The sequence below is a fragment of the Myotis lucifugus genome, unplaced genomic scaffold (genome assembly GCF_000147115.1).
Source record: "Myotis lucifugus unplaced genomic scaffold, Myoluc2.0 scaffold_487, whole genome shotgun sequence".
NCBI classification, from domain to species: domain Eukaryota; kingdom Metazoa; phylum Chordata; class Mammalia; order Chiroptera; family Vespertilionidae; genus Myotis; species Myotis lucifugus.
Genome location: NW_005871535.1, coordinates 316,249 through 336,640, shown reverse-complemented (window position 1 = coordinate 336,640; position 20,392 = coordinate 316,249). Strand labels below are relative to the sequence as shown.

The following is a 20,392-nucleotide window of genomic DNA, read 5'->3' as shown; positions in this document are numbered from 1 at the left end:
GAGGGCAACCCCCACTGCCCCAGTGTCTGTGTCCATTGGTAATGCTAATATGCATGCATACAAGTCCTTCGGTTGATCTCACCCCCCCTCCCCCTTTGTCTCTGGATCTATTTTTGTTCATCAGTTTATGTTGATCATTATATCTCACATATGAGTGAGATCATGTGATATTTATCTTTCTCCGACTGGCTTTTTTCTGCTTAGCATAATGCTGTCCAGTTCCATCCATGCTGTTGCCAATGGTAAAACTTCCTTCTTTTTTATAGCAGTGTAGATTCCATTGTGTAGATGTACCACTGTTTTTTAATCCACTCATTTGCTGATTGGCACTTCAGCTTATCCCAAGAAACCAGAAACACCAATATAACCAGAAAGGATATATGCACCCCTATGTTCATAGCAGCACAGTTTACAATAGCTAAGATTTGGAAATAGCCTAAGACAGGAAATTCTTACCTCAGACAAAAATTAACTGAAACAGAGCTTAAATTTGAACGTTCAGAAAAAGATCCTTATGCCCTTGGCATTCTAAATACAGCATTTGGCAGAGACCATTCCCCATAAGAGCCCTCATTGGGTGAACCTTCATCTGAAACTAGAACTTTTTTCTCTCCTCCCACATTGTTGGAGGATCCACTCAGATTCTCACCTTTGCTTCGAGGTGGAGGAGGAAGAGGCTAAAGAGGCCCAGGGAATCCTCAGAATCATTAGGTTACTAATGAGAGAGGAGAATCAAGAAAGCAGACATGAGTTCCCATCTGTGTTGATTCTGCCTTCAAATGAGTCTACTACTGAATGAACATTCAGAACCACAAGAAACATGACAATATTTTTGGTCTTTCTTCAAAACTAATTTTTATTTTCTCTCATTTTCAGTAATTGCAGTTACTTAAGTGATTATACTTATGCTTAAATTGGAACTTAATGGATTTATATTCTCAGGATAGTATTTTGTAAATAAAAATGACTTAAATATGGAAAAAATTAAATAAAACATTCAAAGAGTACTTAAGTTTATTAAATGACATTTTATTTTATTTTTAAAATATATTTTATTGATTTTTTACAGAGAGGAAGAGAGAGGGATAGTTAGAAACATCGATGAGAGAGAAACATCGATCAGCTGCCTCCTACACACCTCCCACTGGGGATGTGCCCGCAACCAAGGTACATGCCCTTGACCGGAATTGAACCTGGGACCCTTCAGTACGAGGCCGACGCTCTATCCACTGAGCCAATCTGGTTAGGGCTTAAATGACATTTTAACCCATAGAGATAATTTTAATTCAGAAAAGGTAAAGTTAGTGGACAGCAAGCAAAAATGAACCATACTATTCCTTAGCTAAGGTGGGAAATTGCTTATTTCCATATTAACAAAGGTTAAATACCTAACCAGAGAAAAATACTCACCCTATATAATAAAAGGCTAATATGCAAATTGACTGAACCGCGGAATGACCGGTCACTATGACACTCACTGACCACCAGGGGGCAGATGCTCAACACAGGAGCTGCCCCCTAGTGGTCAGTGCACTCCCACAGGGGAGCGCCGCTCAGCCAGAAGCTGGAATCAACCTGGCCTGTGGGGAATTGGGCTGAAACCAGCTCTTCGACATCCCCCAAGGGCTCCCAGACTGCGAGAGGGCACAGGCTGGGCTGAGGGACCTTTCCCCCCACCCCCAGTGCACAAATTTTGTGCACCGGACCCCTAGTTATGATAAAAGCAGATTTATCATGAAAAAGCACTTGGTAGATAATATAAAAAAAAATTTTAGCCGAAACCGGTTTGGCTCAGTGGATAGAGCATCGGCCTGCGGACTGAAAGTTCCCAGGTTCGATTCCGGTCAAGGGCATGTACCTTCGTTGCGGGCACATCCCCAGTAGGAGATGTGCAGGAGGCAGCTGATCGATGTTTCTCTCTCATCGATGTTTCTAACTCTCTATCCCTCTCCCTTCCTCTCTGTAAAAAATCAATAAAATATATTTAAAAAAAAAATTTTAGTCCATTACCATAATTTGCACAAAATGCCACGTTAATTGGCTATGAATAAAGGGCATTCCTTTGAACATTTTAGAAGACAAAGCAATTTGAAGGGAACTTCCTTTGCATAATGAATATTCTATATAAGTCATACATAAAACCAAGCAATTATAGGTGTCTGGATTTCACAGTGAAGATAGGAACAAGACATGGTTGCCCCTTGTCTTTTTCTTTTTCTAAACATTTTTATTGGTTTCAGAGAGGAAGGGAGAGGGAGAGAGAGATGGGAACATCAATGTTTGGGAAGTAATTAGGGTTAGATGCAGTCATGACAGTGGGCCCCCATGATGGGATTAGTGCCCTTATGAGAGACACCAGAGAGCCCCTCTCTCCTCTCTCCCCTCTCCCCTCTCCCCTCCCCCCTCTCCCCTCTCCCCTCTCCCCTCTCCCCTCTCCCCTCCCCCCTCTCCCCTCTCCCCTCTCCCCTCTCCCCTCCCCCCTCTCCCCTCTCCCCTCTCCCCTCTCTCACTCCATGTGGGAGGAGGTCATTATGAGCAGACAGCAAATGGCAGCTGCCTAAAAGCCAAGAGCAGAGGCCTCAGGGGAAACCTGCCTTTCCAGCACCTTGATCTTGTACTTCCCAGCTTCCAGAACGGAGAAATAAAACTCTGTTATTTTAGTCATCCAGTCTACGGTATTTTGTAATTACCTGAGCTGACTAAAACACTCACATTTAGAAGTGAAGGAACAAGGTTTGGACTTAGGTCTGCCTATTCTATTACTTCAAGTATCCAATCTATTTGCTCATCTACATTCAATGTACATATAGGGTACATAGGGAAAGAAGTTGGTTCAGAGCTCGTCAGCTGTGAAACACAATGTTTCTAATGAGCTCAGTCTGCAGATGAATCACTCTTGCTAAGAACAAAATCAATGAGTGAAGTAAGTTGTTTAGGAAGACACTGATGTAATGCAATGAATTTTTCACTAACCTTCAGACATTGGTAATTTTACAGCACTTTATACAATCACAAAAAATAAGTTAAGTGGACATTATTTGATGGAACTTAGCATTCAAAACTTTAAAACCATAGAAATGTGAATTTCATATAAATATGAAGATTGTATTAGAAAATGGGAAGATTGAGTTTGGTGCTTGGGTTACATATCTGGTCTGTGATATAATTCATGTCTAACATGAAATAGTCAACTTTTAAGAAGGACTTGTTGACACCAATTGTTCTGTCAGTGTCAACAGCTATAGAGACCGGAGAGAATGTTCCATTTTATCCCATGCATTATGCATGCACAACATACATAATGCAACCGACTGCTCTGCCAGACTCGGGCCTCTGTCTTTCCTTCTTCTTAACATAACCTTAATGTTGTTCAAGTATGGCCCACCCCCACAGAGCTGTGTGCTTCAGAGATGCTGCTGCCTCATCACCCACCACACCCCAGGGGTGAATGGCAGTTAGTCAAGGCAAGTGGTCTTATTTCCTTTGATGGTAATTGGTTTGCCAGGAGATGACTCTGTGAGCCAGTTCTGGCCAGGAGACAGGAAGATACCAACTGAGTTAAGGACGTGAATGCCAGTCCTGCTTCCAATGCCATTCTGCCTCACATCAGAAGTAATCACAGGTTTTGACTATCAATCAAATTTGTAAGATACAATAGACTTTATTCTAATACTTCATGTATTAATCTTAGAGAGGGATACAAGACAGGCAAACTGAGTGTACAGTTTTGTCATGTCATCAGGAGGCTCAGGGGCTCTACCCAGGTATACTGGCTTCTTGGCCCGCCTGACCCACCCGTGGCCTGTACAGGTGCGAAGGAAGATGGGGTGCACGGATGCACTGGCCAGGAGTCTCAGCAGTGTTTATCCGGGGGCCAGCTCACCGCTCTCTGTGCAGGTGCAGTTCCGCAGATGGGGGATTTCGGAGCAGATAAGGCAGACAATCAGCTTCCAGCACAAAGCATTCTTCTCTAGCCGCACATGGTAGTTGCCAAGGAAACAGTGCTGCGAGAAGGCAGCTCCAAGGTCACCTTCCCAGAGAGGTGTAAATCTGTTTGGAGACCCAGGCCTGACGTTACTCCCTTTTCACAGGAGAAACTTCGCTGGGGCTTCAAGAAACGGTTTCCAGGCTCTTAAGAAGGGAAGCAAAAAAAAAAAAAAAAAAAGCAAGTCTTGTTCCTCCAGACATTTTTGTATCTGAAGTGGATGCTTGGACTATATCTTCCTGGTGCATTTAGTTTCCCAAGCTCCACTGTAAGACATCTATTTTCACAATCTCTCTACTTTCCTCAAACCTCTTCCCCAGTTCTTACTGTCAATTGATTTCTTGCTTCCTACTTAACTAAGAAAATAGAAGCAATCAGAGAACGTCTACACTTTCCCACCATCACATACCAAAAACTATTTCCCTTTTTACCCATATCCTCCACTCCCCTCTTCTTACTACGGATATATTGTCCACACTCCACTCCAAGGCCACACCCTCTACCTGTGCTTTAGCTCTTATGCCCACTCATCTATTTAAGGACATCACTTTAGCATCTGCAAACCCCCCTCTTCCCTAGTTGATCATCCATCAGCATATAGCCTTTAGTATTTCCTTTTCTTTTTATCCTCACCTGAAGATATACTTTTTTTTTTTTTAGAGAGGATGAGAGACAGGGGGTGGGGGGAGAGAGAGAGAGAGAGAGAGAGAGAGAGAGAGAGAGAGAGAGAGACATTGATTGGCTGCCTCCCTCATGCGCCCTGACCAGGTATCGAACCTGCAGTGTAGTTTTGTGCCCTGACCAGGATTCGAATCCACAATCTTTTGGTGTATGGGATGACGTTCCACCAACTGAGCCGCAGATAGGGCTGTATTTCCTACTTTAAAAATCTCTCACTTGACCCCACATCCTACTCCAGCTATGGTCCATTTTTCTACTCCCCATTATAGCAAAACACCCCAAAGGAGTTTTCTATACTGTTGTCTCCAATTATTCTAGTCTTATTATTATTCTTGTTTTATTTTGAGGGAACATTTATTAAAGCTGGGGACAGTGAAACAAGGAAGGGCTTAGCAAATAAGCAACAGGAGAGCCTAGACGGGGCTGCTAGCTCACTGGGAAGCAGAGGAAACAGGAATCAGGGGATTAGTCTGGGAAGAGCTGCACTACCCATTGCTCCCCTGGTTGCAAGTCTCCGGGGGTCCCTTAGAATTTAGGAGATGCATGCCTGTGGAGGAAGAGCATGCCTGGTCATAATTTTCTGAATGGAGTTTTCTATTACTTGTAACCCAAGTTATCTTAAACATTATAACTTCATAAACTTGGCAATCTTTTTTCCATTGGATATTGGTTATTACTATGACTCAAGATTATTAAATTGGGAGCAAGAGAGTTTCAATATGAGAAATCTGTCACTGAAATAGCAACATGTTGGAATACCTTTCAAATATGACCTGATTAAAGAAATGCTCATATCTAAATGTGAGCAAGGATGTTACTTCTTGAATTTAATATCTGCATATTTTCTCATAACTGAGTTATTTACTTATCTTAACCTAGGACAACATTAGAGATTATACTTCAAGACAAATTAAAAAAGAACATTATCTTTGAAATCCAACTATATACTTTGTCAATCCTTTGAACACTAAATGCTTTTTAAATATTTATCAACAAGAAAAATACTAATTGTACAAAATTATAACATTTAAGTTATTTAGATAGTAGTGGTGTATTAAATGAGGTATTTTTTAAATGAGGTTCAAAATCCTATTATTTTCATTATACATCTTTTTTATTATATGTATTTATTATATAACTAATAGCTGCTTTAGTTCATAAGCAATCTCAATTGCATAATGCTACAATTTCTCTTAAAAAATAAACCTGAAATTTTATGACGTTTTCTATGCATGAGCATATTGAACTGTGGCAATAGCTTGCTGAGGTCAGTAGGGCAAAACCAAGTCTTCTGTGTGTTTTTTTTTAAAGAGATGGGGAATAGTAAAGTGCTTATGATAAAAACTGGGTTATGAAAAAGATTCTAAAAGGCCGTAGCAATGCAAGCGAAGCTCACAATTCTAAATTTAAACAGACACAAAAGATCTTGTCTTTGGGAGTCCAAAGTACAACTGCACAGATACAGAATGGCGTAACAATAGCACTTGTAGAAAACAGGCAAGGCAGTGAGTGGGCAGTTACACTGTCTCCTAAGAAAGATGCTAACATCTTGGACTGGACGGAAAATGTAGTTTCTGTGCTTGCCCAGCATTTCCTGAGCATCGCACCTGCCTTGCCTTGCACAGAGTAAGCAGCTGTCAGACAAGGGAAGTACTTAGACGGTGGAGGTGGTTGTTCTTTCCACTCAGTTTGGGCACCGCCTACATAAGTTTCTCCAGGGAACCGGGAGGGGACACTTGAAGGAGCAGGGAAGACCGCCTGGGCGCAGCCTCAGGGGATACAGTTTGCTGTTTAAGTCTGCATGAACCTGAAGACTCAAACTATGGTCAGTGAACGGAACCACAGGAAAATAGATTGCATTCCAATACATAGGCAGAAATTTGTAATGGTAAAAACTACCAAAATTGGAAGAGCCATGAGAAAGGAAAAGGAGCCAAGCACTATGTATTATACTGTGTGAGTTACTTATTGCTGCATAATAAGTTACCCCAAAACTCAGCGGCTTAAAACAACACACACTTATCACCTCCCAGTGTCCATGGGTCAGGGATCCAGGTGCGGCTTTGCTGGGCTTTCGGCTTCAGGGTTTCTCACTGCTGCAACCAAGGGGTCCACCAGGGCTGCAGTCATTTCAGGACTCACCTGAGGCGGAACCACTTCCAAGCTCACTTAACAGTTGGGCAGGACTTTTCCTGGACTGTTGTACCCAGGGCCTCAGTTCTTAGCTGGCTGTGGTTTGGAGGCGGCCCTCTCCATCAGAGCAAGTACTTGAGAAGACCCAGGGAAAGAATACCAGCAAAACGGAAGAAAATGGACAGACATGAGAACTTTTTAGGGATTCAATCTAAATTGAGATAGGTACTAAGGATGAGTCCAAGATTTATTGTGTGTGCAACTGGATAGAAGGATGGTGCCAATTCACATGAGATGAGCATACAAGAGAACTGGGTTTGGGTTTAGGGAGGGGAGGGACATGAATTGGGTTTTTAACATATTATATTGAAGTGCCTTTGTGATACCAACTGGGAGACAATGAAGTGGATATGAAACTCAGAGAACTGGCCCGAAGATTTGAATTTGTGACACTATTTAGGTTGTGATCTGTAGCTCATACTGTTATATTATTGACCTCCTAGAGGCCCAATGCACGAAAATTTGAGCAAGAGTAGGCCTTCCTTCCCCCAGCCGCCGGCACTGGCTTCCCTTCAGCACCTGGGACCCAGCCACCCACAGGCTCCCGGGACCTGGGCTGCTTTCCCTCCAGCCCCGGCCTCCTCAGGAAGTATGTCTGGAATGACATCTGGAAGACATCTGGTCTAATTAGCATATTACCCTTTTATTATTATAAATGTGACAGTTAATCTGACCTATTTAGTTGTTCGTTTGCAAGGATCCCAGCCTAGAACTAAATAAGGTGGAGTTTAACATAAACATTTGCTGTTAAACTTACTACTCCCTTCCAATTGCATTCCCCATACACCTTATTTCAAAAACATCTTGACAGATTAAGAATAAGCGTTCAAGAATAGTATGTGGCATTGCACGATCTCCACCTCCTGGTATTCATGCCTTTGGGTTATTCCTTCCAAGTGTAGACAGGACCTGACTTGCTTCTACCCTGTAGAATACAGCGAAATCATGCAAGTCAATTATGTGATTGTATGACTTCATATGAGACTGTCTGGTAGGCTGCCTGGAGCTAGAGATTCCCTTTGCTGGCTTGATGAAGTAAGCGAGCCTGCTGAGGGGGCCCATGCGGCAGGAAACCAGGGGTGACCACTAGTTGCTGAGGGCAGACGTCAGCCAACTGCCAGCAAGAAACTGAAGCCATCAGTTCCACAGCTATAAGGAAATGAATTCTACCAGCAACTGGATGAGCTTTGGAGGCCAGTTCTCCCCCAGTTGAGCCTGCAGATGAAATCACCTGGCTGACACCTTAATTGTGGACTTGTGACCAAGGGCAGAGAGCCTAGCTAAGCTGTGCCCTAACTGCTGACCCACAGAAACTGTGAGGTTAATAAATGTGTGTGTGTTTTAAGCCTCTAAATTTGAGGTAATTTGTAAGGCAATATAGAAACCTAAGTAATACTTAAGCTTTTATTTATCTCGATTTTTAAACATGCTAACTTTTTTGTGCTGCAAGACAGTTGCCTACTTGTTTTGTTTTATAGGCTTTATTTATGCAAACTCATTTTGAATCAGAAACAAGCTGTTTCATGTGAGTATTAGGAGCATAAAATGTCACAGAGAGGTGAAAAACTTAGCCCAAAATGGCAAGCTTTATTACTAAAGATATCCCACTAGATTTAGAGAATAAATTTAGATAAATCTAGAATTAAAAAGCTAGAGCTGGAAAAAGACTAGCAAACCAGGTATTAGAGATTCATGTATTTATATTCTCATCGGTAGAAAATATAATTACAATGTGGTCTCATGTTTTTGTAATGAGCAAAACCAAAAGTGATGTGTAATTGTAGCAAGGTCGATGTATAAAGCTTCTTGGAACTAAAACAACTAGTCATGACTGCTTAGAGTGGATATGGAAAAAACCTATGTCTAGACAAAATGAGTTAACTTGCAGGAAGGGAAACCACACTTTAAGATAGGTGTGTCACTTAAGGTTTTCCCTTTGGCTTAATTTTCATTTTGAAAAGTTATAGGAAATCCTAAAGTTTCTGAGTTGTAGACATACAAAATTGCGAGAATAACTTATCTTTAGAGTTTCTGGCAGAGAAGCAAGTCACTAATCCACAACAGAGGCAATTTGATAAAATGGGACAATTTGATAAAATAACTTGCATTAAAAACGTTTCAAATGATATGCGATTGTAAACGAACATTTTCTTCAAGTACTTGTATCTCCTATTTGGTTGGCAGGGCAGATTTATCAAAATCAGGTTTAGATTCACTAATAAAGAACCAGTCTGCATCAACAGAATAGTTTCATTCAAGCAGTATATAAAATAATTAAGTTTTACTTTTCCAAAATTGCAGTAGCAAATCAGTTCAAAGGTCATTGCTTTCTCAGTTTTCCACTTAATTCCAAGGCTCAAATTTGCTCTGGGGTGAGATGATTTCATTGTTCATTTAATATAAACAAACTGTGTTGTCCAAAAGCTCAGTTCTTGGCTGCCTTCCCGCTACACTCACTCCCTGTGAGAACTTATCCTGCTGGAGGGACTTAAAGACCACCTATATACTATTTTTTTCAGCCCCAGTGAACTCCAAATTTCTATATACACCTGACTACTGAACATATCTATGTGTATATACGTATCTACTGGGTCTCAGGTTTAGCAAACCTAAAACCACAACTCCAGATCACCACTACAAACCTGCTCTTCCAGCTTCTTCAGCTCAGCAAAGTGCACCACCTTTTCCCAGGAGTTACTTTTTTTTTTTTTTAATCCTCACTCACGGATAGTTCTTCCATTGATTTTTAGAGGGAGGGAGGGAGGGAGGAAGGAGTGTGTGTGTGTGTGTAGGAGAGAGGGGAGAGGGCAAGAGAAAGAGAGAGAGACATTGATTGCTTGCCTCTTGCACACACCCCGCCGGGAACTGGGAATTGAACCTGCAAACCAAGTCCGTGCCCTTGATCAGTAACCCCTTAACCCTTCAGTGCTCGGGTTAACACTCTAACCACTGAGCACCACTGGCCAGGACCCCAGGAGTTACTCTTGACCTTTCTTGTTCCCCTACTCCCCAGACACATGCAATTCATTAAGTCTTCTCAGTTCTACCTATAAAATTCCAAGGCTCAAATTTGCTCTGGGGTGAGATGATTTCATTGTTCATTTAACATAAACAAACTGTGTTGTCCAAAAGCTGTGTATACATTTTTGTGCCCCCAAAAATATATACACACTTTAACAGCTTAGCTCAATTTTGAAAATTAAATGTATTTTAATGAATACTGCCTTTATAATCATTCAAAGTGTGTGTATACATTTTTGGGACACCCTATATATCCCAAATCCTACCACTTTAGACACCTCTACCCCTACAATGTCGTGTGACTACACCTGCTTTTGCTTAGATGATGGCAATAGCCTCCCACAACCCCCAGACCAGAGGTTTTCAACGTTTTCATCTCATGGCACATAAACTAATTACTAAAATTCTGTGGCACACCTAAAAATATATTTTTTGCCAATCTGAGAAAGAAAAGCTACAATTTTGATTCACACCGGACAGCTATTATTTTGTTGGCTGCTGTCATTTTTTAAATTTTACTATCTAAGGGAAAAGAGGTCAGTACCCCTGATTAAATAGTAAGGTATTGTATGTTTTTAGAATTCGTGCAGCACACCAGTTGAAAATTGCTGCCCTAGACTATTCTCAACGTAAGAGAGAATTATCGATGAAAGAGAAATCAGCTCTAACCAGTCCTCTGGCTTCCCATCAAGCTCAGGATAAGATGCAAACGCCTTTCCAGAAGACACAAAGCACCCCACATCGTCTTCAATACTTGTTTACTCCTTCAGAATCTGAGTCATTTCAGGAAGGCATTTACCTTATTCTTGTCTTATTCACTACTATAGTTATCTCCAGTGCCTACAGCAGTGCCCAGCACATCATACACTCAATATTCATGGGATGAACTAATTTTTGTTACAATACAGATGAGCATTAAGAGGCCCTTACCTGGCTGCAACAAAACTTTTAAATTTAAGGGTTTGATTTTTTAATCAGCATAATTTTAGACTAGTATCCTTTAAAACATGAGTTATGCCCAGCCTGTGTGGCTCAGTGGTTGAGTGAGGACCTATGAACCAGGTCATAGTTCAATTTCTGGCCAGGGCACACACTAGGGTTGTGGGCTCTATCCCCAGTGTGGGGTGTGCAGGAGGTGGCTGATCAATGATTCTCTTATCACTGATATTTCTATTTTTCCCTTTCTGAAATCAATAAAAATATATTAATAAAAACAAAAAAACAAAAACGAGCTATTATTTTACCTTTCATAGTAACTCTGGATGATGATTCTAGAGGTGTAAACTCTTGAATAAAATTTCAAATCATAAAGACAAATATATTTTATGCTTTATGATGACTGCTCCACTGTTGTAGTTCTTAATACATAGAAAAACAGCCTTTAATGAGAGGGCTGACAAATGGGCAGAGGAAAGAGCATGTGCAAAAGAAAAGTGAGGGTTGAAAAAGCTCAGGATAAGATGCAAACGCCTTTCCAGAAGACACAAAGCACCCCACATTGTCTTCAATACTTGTTTACTATACCAGCAAGTATTTTGGAATGGTTCTAAAATATACTTGGAGATAAAGATGGAGAGCACAAAGGGCCCTAACACCTGGCTAAGGATCCAAACAGCAGGCAACCACAATCCCTTCTCTTCTCCTATCTGCATTTTAGAAAGCTTCCTGTGGTGAATATGAAGGGTGATGGGAGGCTGTGGTAGAGGCCACAACCAGACTGGAGGCAGAGAGAGACAAGTTTAGAAGACGCCAGAGCAATCCCGGCAAAACACTATGGTATGGTTAGGAAGAGGTCCCTTTGGGCTCCAGGCTGGAATGTGCAGCTTCGAGGCCTCCTTGTGTCTTGTCTTCTCTACTTCAGGGCAGCCTGAGTGACTGACAGTTGGCAAACTATCATTGATTTTGTAGATGTTTCTTTCTGCAGATCTTTGGTATCCCATTATCTATGGAAGTCTCATTCTTACTCCCGACCCATTTTATTAGCCTGAAATGAAGTCATTAATCAGTTGTTTATTACGGGTGTCAACTTTAGCAAGATGTCACACAGCCTAAGCTGGTCCGGTAAGTCATGTGTTCTCTGATGACAAGGTCCTCAGGATGTGTTGGTAGCGGTGGGAGGGGACAGGGGCACGTGCAGGTTCACAAATGCTCTGTGACACATAACCATCTCCTTTTTCAAAACATGCAAAGATGCTTCTTCTCTTTCAAAAGTTTGTGTCCCTTGGTGGACTACTCAAATAATTCCTGAGGCCAGGAGCCAGATGATATATCTGTCTTGCCTTTAAGTAAAACTACTTGTTTAAAGGAAAACCGTTGCCAAGAACTCTAATGCTCAATTTAGGAACATTTAAACCCTTCTCCAACCTCTTCTACTTCTGCTCCAATCAGTCCCTCCAACCTTAGGCAATCCTAATCTTTAGTTCTGAATCAGACTGCTTTTAACAATCAGGCACAGTAATGTACTTACTCTACTTCCACTTGCCTTATCTTTTTTTTCACTTGCCTTATCTTTTTTTTTTCACTTGCCTTATCTTTTTTGAAGAATACTTCTCTCAAAATCTATAAAAAGGAAACCATGACCAGGGATTAAGTGTCCATAATATCTATTTTTATTACGAAAACATTAAATTTTGACACATTGCTTCATTTGCTTTTTAAAAATCTATTATCTGACTTAAATCTATTCAGCAAAAATGCCAATAAATTACATAAATCATAGTTTGGGTCTTTTTAACACTAGGAACATAATATGTTTTATAATAATCAAACAACAATATTAAATCTGAGTTGTGTGAGTGGTTAACTTGTATTTTAACATTTAGCTTAAAACCAAAACCAACCACATGCTCATACACTGTTGCAAAAGTTGCTCAGAAGCGCTTTCCTTATGGCTGTGTCAGTATCCTTCTCAGTCTTCGCTGAGGCACAGAATGCAGCGTATCAGGTGTCAAGGCACTCATTCTAAACTGTCCTGTCCTGCTCAACACAGGAGCAGTACTGGATGGAGGGCTGATGATATATTATTCCCCCACCTCCTGCCCACACTATCTTGCCTTTAAGTAACTTCATTTCTTTAAAAGGAAATCATTACCTAAGAACTCCAATACTGAATTTAGAAACAGTGATTCCAATACACATTAAATCTAATGTGTTAGTACTTAAAGTCACAAATTCTGAAAAGTGAAAATAATAGACAAAGACAGAACTTATGTAACCAATGAACGAAGGCAAATGGCATTGCCATCATATGCCTTAAAATGGTATATTTTTGGTGTGTGGAGCTCTTTAAAAATTATATTTTGGGACAGCTCAGATGAATTTCAATAAAGGATGTGTGTTCTGCATAAAGTTAAGAGTTTTAAGGGTTTTCAACATGGGAGGCGTTGTTTAAAAAAATACATTGATAGTCTTATTAGTGAATGTTTCCCACTTGGTTTAAGTTTTATTGTGGAGGCAAACCAAAGCACTCTCTTAAGACTCCATGTTCAAAGTTACGATTAGATCTCTATCATTCCTAGAAAATTTAAAGCTAGTTATCACCCTGGCTCTTGTCATCATCTTCATCTTCATCATCCTCATCATCTTGGTCTATGGATTCAAGTTCATCCTCTTCTTCCTCCTAATTAGAAAATAAACATTTAACATTTTGAGGATTTCTCACTTCACATTCAATACATAATATATCTATTGATAAATTCTTTAATCCCATAAGTATACCAGATTATACACTATCTGATTTCCGTGCTTTAATGCTTAAGGCTCCTGCCATTCATTCATTTCAAATTCTTTATTGTTTAATGTATTACATAAGTATCTCCCCCCCCCCCCCCCCCCCGCCGCATTGTCCTCTCCCTGACTGCTCTGCCATTTTTAATATGAGATGAGACATATAGGTTAACTGGCTGACAGATGGCTATAACTCTCACCTGAACCAAACAAGTCAAAACAGAATGTCACATTTGGGTGATAAGAGTCTTGTTATGACAGGAACAATCAAATCAATTCACTCTCTAGGCTCAAAGCCCAAAAGAGAACAGTTAACAAATGCTGAAAACTGCCCAATCTGCATCTTGGGTCAACTCGGTGAACACCACCGTGTAGATGATACTGAATTCATGTAGCTAACGTATCTATGCCTGTATTCTAGATATATAGGTACAATATTTCCATGGTACAATATAATTTTAAAAATACATTATAAAGAAAGATAATATATAACATTTTGAGAAACATTTCAATCTTACTGGATGACCGAGTCCCTTGAGTTTATCCTTTAATGACAATATTTTCTGATCCTGATCAGCCAACAGCACCAAGAGATCATCCTGTTCTTTTTTAGAATCTTTAATGTTCACCTCTAGCTGGTTTTTCTCATTTTGTAAAATGACAATGGTACTGTTAGATGAGTCCAGCTGTTCTTTAATAGAAGCTCTTTCCTCAGACAGTGCTTTAATTTCGTTCTAGGAAAAGAAAGGTGAAAATCACGAATCTAAAATTAGTATTAACTCTCCTAAGGTTTTAAACAAGTAGGTTCTTTCTATGATAAATCACTGTATCTGTCCAATCTGAGGAGTTTAAGGATAGAGGTTTTTTTGTTTGTTTTGTTTTTATATTTTATTTATTGATTTTAGAGAGAGAGAAGAGGGGGTGGGGAGAGAGAGAGAGAGAGAGAGAGAGAGAGAGAGAGAGAGAGACACGTCAGTTTGTTAGGTTTGTTGGTTCACTTATTTATGCATTCGTTGGTTGCTTCTTGTATGTGTCCTGACCAGGGATTGAATCCGCAACCGTGGCGGATTGGGACGATGCTCATATCAACCTGGTCAGGGTGATATGACGCTGAAAACATACATTCATCCAGTAACATGAGAATTTATGTTAGGTTATACATCAAAGATGGTTACTGTGAAAATACAGTTTAAGATCAAAAAAATATTTTTAATCAGTTATTCCTCAATAAATCCTAAGAGACAATACCATTTCAGATAATCAGAGGAATAAATACACAAAAAATTTTATAGCAGAAGCCTGGTTAGCATCAGAATTAGAACTAAAGTTTAAAAAAAAAATTCATCCCAACTTTATACATACAATTAAAGGCAGAAAAAACAGCTTCAAGCAAAACCAATGGCTTAAAAATAATTTGACCATAATCCAAAACGCATAATTAAACATTATCTTCCTTTTTCCATTTTTTCCTGCATGCCTTTTATTTATTTATTCTTTTACTACTACCTCATTCCTTCCTTTTATTATTTATTCCGGTTTCTATGTCACACAATAGGCTGCAGGATTTCATGTGCCTGTGTTCTTTGGCCTATGAAAAGCTTACACGTGGCTTGTGTATTAGCCAAACTTGTATTCCGTTTCTTATTGTGATTAGAGATTGATAAGAAAACTATTTTCACTTTCAAAGTACATTCTGATGTATTATTACTTTACATATTTGGTACAATTATTTGAAAAAGCATTAAAAAAATCTTCATTTGTGCCATTTTGGGTAACAGAATATAAAGACTGTAAGATAACATTACACCTCATTAGCTTTCTTCATAAATCTAAGGATTTGAGAAATTAAGTGAATAAACTCTCATTTCCTGGAGTTCATTTCATATGATATACAGTAAATGAAAGTTTCACCAAAGCCAACCTTTAACTCTTTAGTCTCTTGTAATAATGCCGACAGCCTTCCTTCTACATCAGTAGTTTTTGCAGCTATTGCAGCTTCACTCTCTCCTGATACAGGAACTGATTGTGCCTGAAAGTAGAAATTAGGGGAAAAAAGTTTCTTTAAAGTTATGATCAATATGAAACCCCAAAGGTGATTTAATTTTCTTGCTATTTTAAAATTTTATTTCCAATAACAGAAAATATAATTCCCTCACATATTTACATGAATAAAGTGCTCTCCCTAGAAAGAAGAGTGATCCCAACAGTAAGTAGGAGACAAGAGCGGTGGGGCACCGATCTCAGCAGAGGATGAGGAGGGCTGGGTTAAGCTGCCTCAAGGTCACACCAGGAAAGCAACCAACAAAACAGCTCTCCCGTAGCTGTAACATAGCATTTACTAGCAGGGAATAGTTTTCAAAGCCGTTTCCTCATAAAATTCCTGTAAGTTTCATTGACACTATCATCTCAGAGAGACAAGTGGGAACACTGAGCTGAATGCCATTAACTGGTGAAATGCAAGTATTTTCTTAAGAGCTATAGGAAGTATTCTTAAATCAGTTTTTCCCCACCTTTTTTTCTATAAAATACTGGGAAGTGAGGTGCTGGTATAGCAAATATCTAAAAATGTGTAAAGGACTTTAGAATTGGTAGAGTCTGGAAGAGTTTTCAGGTGCATGTTAGACAAAGCGTACATTGCCTTGAAGAGACTGTTGGCAGAAATATGGTCATTAAAGGCAATTCTGGTCAGGGCTCAGAAAGAAAAAAGGAGAGCTGTAGAGAAAGCTTCCACTTTAGTCTCTTGTAATAATGCCAACAGCCTTCCTTCTACACCAGTAGTTTTTGTAGCTCATAGAGAAAATGAGTATCATCATGAACAGAATGCTGATGGAAATATGGATGTTAAAGTGGTTTTGGCTGAGGTCTGAGATGGAAATCAGGAAAGTGGAGGAAAGGCAATCTATAATAATAAAAGCATAATATGCTAATTAACCAGATGTCCTTCCGGATGAAGCTGGGGCTGCAAGGGAAGCCTGGGTCCTGGGTGCCAGAGGGAAGCCAGTGCTGGCAGCCGGGGAAGGAAGGCCTACTTTTGCATGAATTTCATGCATTGGGCCTCTAGTTCTTGTTATAAAGTGACAAAGAACTTGGCTAAATTATGTCTAGTGTTCTGTGGAAAGTAGAATTTGTAAGTGATGAACAAGGACATTTAGCTGAGGAGATTTCTAAAGTGTCAAGGGCGTGGTCTAGTTCCTTGCTGCTTAAAATAAAATGTGAGGAGAGACTGAAACTGAAGAAGGAATTGTTAAGCAAAAGATAATGAGAATTTGAAAATTTAGAAAATCATCAGCCTATCTCTATTGCAATAAATGACAAGGCATATTCTGGTGAAACATCAAGGGGGTGGCTGGACAACCATTTGTAAAGAGGTTGCATGTGTGACTCACTGATCCAATCAACCACTCAGCAGAAGCTAGAACAGAGAGGTGGCTATCCAGGAAGGATCCAGGAGGGCCTTCTTGTCTGATGGCTTGGACCCCTGTGAATTGCATGGGTTCTCAACAAGGTTTCTCACAATTTTATACCAGCAGTAAACCTAACTTGACTGACGGTACAGAGACAGGATGAAATACAAATATCAGCAAAATGAACCACTAAGTATCTGATTAAATTGACTGGTTGAGTCTGACTATAATATTGAGACTGCCACCATGGACAAGAGGCAGATGTGACTAGAACTCTGGCTAAAGGGAAGGTACTTTTTGACAAATTTGCTTCTTTTCCACAGTGGTTGAGAAACAACATCTTAACCTTGTGTTTTCTATTTTTCAGGAGAAAAAAAATTAACTAACTTACAAATGCTTCTGTTTTATGTAATAGCTCCTGCTTTTCTGTCTGTAGTTTGGTGATCTCCACAGATTGTGAGTTTAACTGAGACTTTAATGTTGCCAATTCCTGAGAGAAAAAACATTTGCAGTGTAAACTTAAATGGCATTAATTTCATCAAGGAAATGTCTATTTTCAGGACATACACACAAGTTTACCTCCCGTTTTTTTCTTTTCAATTCTAAAAACCAATATTTTTTTTGGACAGAAAGGTTTAAATAACCAAGTTTAGATTAGGCATAAGATTTTATAACTTCACTAGGAGCCCAGCGTGTGACATCGCACGGCACCACCCACCCACCTGCAGCCCTGCGTTGACACCCGAACCTCTCCACGCAGAGCTCCAGCGCACCTGGCCCAGCCCCCAAACCCTCTGGCCTTCTCTGGCTGCTTCAAGCCCCGCTCTCAGTCCCTCAAGTCGCCTAGGGCTGGTCCCGCCTTCTCTGGGCGCCTCCTGCTTCCTAGCCCTCTCTGGAGTAATGTGGTGGCTCTGCCCCTCATGGCCTTGGAGGAAAGCATGGAAGCCTCCGCCTGCTGCGCTGTGCTCCTTCCCCTGGCAGGTGGGCAACGGGGCGCTCAGAGTGTGAGCGGTGGGTGGCGAAGGACTGGTGAGGGGGGTGCTATGGGCTCTCACCCCTGCCCTCCACAGCACGGGATGGTCCCGCCCCCTCCGGGCGCCTCCCTGCTTCCACCGTCTCCTGAGCAACGCCCCAGCTAATATTGCTAATGACCTGGTCGATACCTGTTACAGCATATCGACCATGAGCATATTAGCTCTTTATTAGTATAGATATTTGTAGCTTATAAACATAATTATGTTCTCCTTAATTTAGTTCACTGATAATCTACAAATAATCTGGTGAGATGCTGAGATCTCTTAAAAAGAACACCATTAAAAAATTAAAAAAACACAATAACAAGCAAATACCATTACCATATAATTACAACAGCTTCTGGATTTGCACATGGCTTTCATCACTATCAGTTTTTGCTCACACAACACAAAGTAGCTCTAGATTAATAGAACTGAAAGGTGGCTATTCTATCATAATTAAAACAAGACAAAACAGAACTTGGATCAAGCTGGACAATTACCTGTTTTAATTCTGCAATTTTTTCAGAATCTCTAGCAGAAGCTGTTGCTTCATTTGTGTCTGGGGATGTTTGGGAAGATTTCTACAAATAGCATAGAAATAAATTATGAAATAAATTCATTCTAAAGAGATAGGAAAACAAAACAAAACAAAACAGAACTGTACATGTAAATATTTACCAAAAATTTCATACCAACATTTTAATTTTTTTTCTTTTTTTTAAATCCTCACCTGAGAGAGAGTAAGGGAGAAACATTGATGTGAAAGAAAAACATCGATTGGTTGCCTTCCTCAAGTGCCTCAACCAGGGATCGAACCCACAACCTAGATGTATGTGCCTTGATAGGGAATCAAACCCTAAACCTTTTGGCATAAGGGACGATTCTCCAACCAACTGAGCCACCTGGTCAGGGCCCAACATTTTAATTTTGATAAAATTTCAAGATACCACATACTGTCTACAACTTTTTCATAGTTAAATTGCTTACAGTCAATTAGCTAGGAAGCAGTGAAACTTCAGACAGTCTGACACAGCTCATATTCTAAAATCTTATTATGATACTTTGGCTTAAGGGATCCAGAAAAAAAAAAAGCAGGATAATGAGAATTACTCTTGACCTCTTTTAAAAAAATTTTTAACACTTACTTACCAGTTTTTCAATCAAAGAGTCCTTTTCGGCCAGTTGGCTTCGTAAAAGTTCCTGATTACTTTTTAATTCTTCTATCTCTTCTCGCAACCTACCAATTTCTTCTGGTTGAATGCCATTCATTTGAGCCCCATCACTGTGAGAACCTTGATGCTGATTGTCTTTTCCTATTAGACAAGCATAAAATGTGAAAAGCCAGCACAAAACTTAAGTTTTTCATTTTTTGAATTAGAAGATTCAAATATAAATATATAATTTGCTTAATTAGTTTGGCAGCACTTTTGTAAGCACATTTCATTTTTGCAAAATAGTGTGTTGATAAAAATAATGAACTAATGGTATTTTCAGGGTTTCTGGGAGAAAAGCAGAATAGTCTTATTAAGACTAAACTGCATGGTTTGGTGATCTAAGATTAAAAATGATACTAGTTTCAATTCTAATTCTGCCAACATAAGAAAAAATAAAATCCCTTAAAAAAAACGTCCTGAAAGGAATAGCCTTCTATATGGACTAAAATAACTGACAAATTATTGTCATAAAGGAAGTAAAATAGATAATTTTTCTGAAAATTTTAATCACTTTGATATAAACAAACTACATTTCTAAGTAGCTAGCATTCCTATCATAAGCACTACAGGGTGATGATACTACTTACAAGAATTGGAGCTCTTACCATGTGCCAGGCACTGAACTAGAATTTTACTAATATTATTTTATTTAATTCCAAAATGACCCAGATGCCTTTATCAGCTCAACTTTGTAGACAAGGAAATAAAAAAATTAGATCAGTCATCTTTTTTAAAAAAATATATTTTCATTGATTTCAGAGAGAAAGGGAGAGGGAGAGAGAGAGAGAAAAAAAAAATCAATGAAGAGAATCATTGATTGGCTGCCTCCTGCATGCCCCCGACTGGGGATTGAGACCACAACCCCAGGCATGTGCCCTGACCAGGAATTGAACCTCAACCTCCTGGTTCATAGATCGACGCTCCATCACTGAGCCATGCTGGCTGGGCTAGACCAGTCATTTTTAACTGGTTATACATTAGAATCACCTGGGGATGAGCCTGTAATAATTACTGATGCATGGACCCAAACCTGACAAATTAAATCAGAAACACAGTAAGGTCTCAGTATTGGTGCTATTTATTTTTTAATTAAAATATTTATTTTTCAGCCCTAGCTGGTTTGGCTCAGTGGATAGAGTGTCAGCCTGCAGA

The 20,392-nt window shown here is 39.7% G+C and overlaps 1 protein-coding gene, 1 long non-coding RNA gene and 1 pseudogene across 8 annotated transcripts in view; 1 reads left to right on the top strand and 2 right to left on the bottom strand.

The window, feature by feature from the left end:
- Positions 1–750, top strand: part of LOC102429353 — a 1,711-nt pseudogene extending 961 nt beyond the window's left edge.
- A 2,886-nt stretch (positions 751–3,636) lies between these two features.
- LOC111823437 lies at positions 3,637–11,202 on the bottom strand. 2 transcript variants are annotated; one of them, XR_002826452.1, is made up of 3 exons: positions 11,125–11,202; positions 6,809–6,933; positions 3,637–4,131 (listed from the first exon to the last, which is right to left on the bottom strand). It is a non-coding gene; the product is annotated as an uncharacterized LOC111823437 (long non-coding RNA). The 2 variants fall into 2 exon arrangements; XR_002826451.1 differs by lacking the exon at positions 11,125–11,202 and having other exon boundaries at positions 6,809–7,321.
- Positions 11,203–12,466: 1,264 nt separating this feature from the next.
- Positions 12,467–20,392, bottom strand: part of USO1 (USO1 vesicle transport factor) — a 76,032-nt gene continuing 68,106 nt past the window's right edge. For all 6 annotated transcript variants that reach the window (XM_006103512.3, XM_006103509.3, XM_006103511.3 and 3 more), the window contains 6 exons: positions 19,176–19,339; positions 18,527–18,607; positions 17,402–17,500; positions 15,528–15,635; positions 14,125–14,340; positions 12,467–13,499 (listed from right to left, as the gene is read on the bottom strand). In XM_006103512.3, the coding sequence (XP_006103574.1) occupies positions 13,410–13,499; positions 14,125–14,340; positions 15,528–15,635; positions 17,402–17,500; positions 18,527–18,607; positions 19,176–19,339 (758 nt within the window). In that variant the 3' untranslated portion in view covers positions 12,467–13,409. The remainder of the gene's footprint in view (positions 13,500–14,124; positions 14,341–15,527; positions 15,636–17,401; positions 17,501–18,526; positions 18,608–19,175; positions 19,340–20,392) is intronic.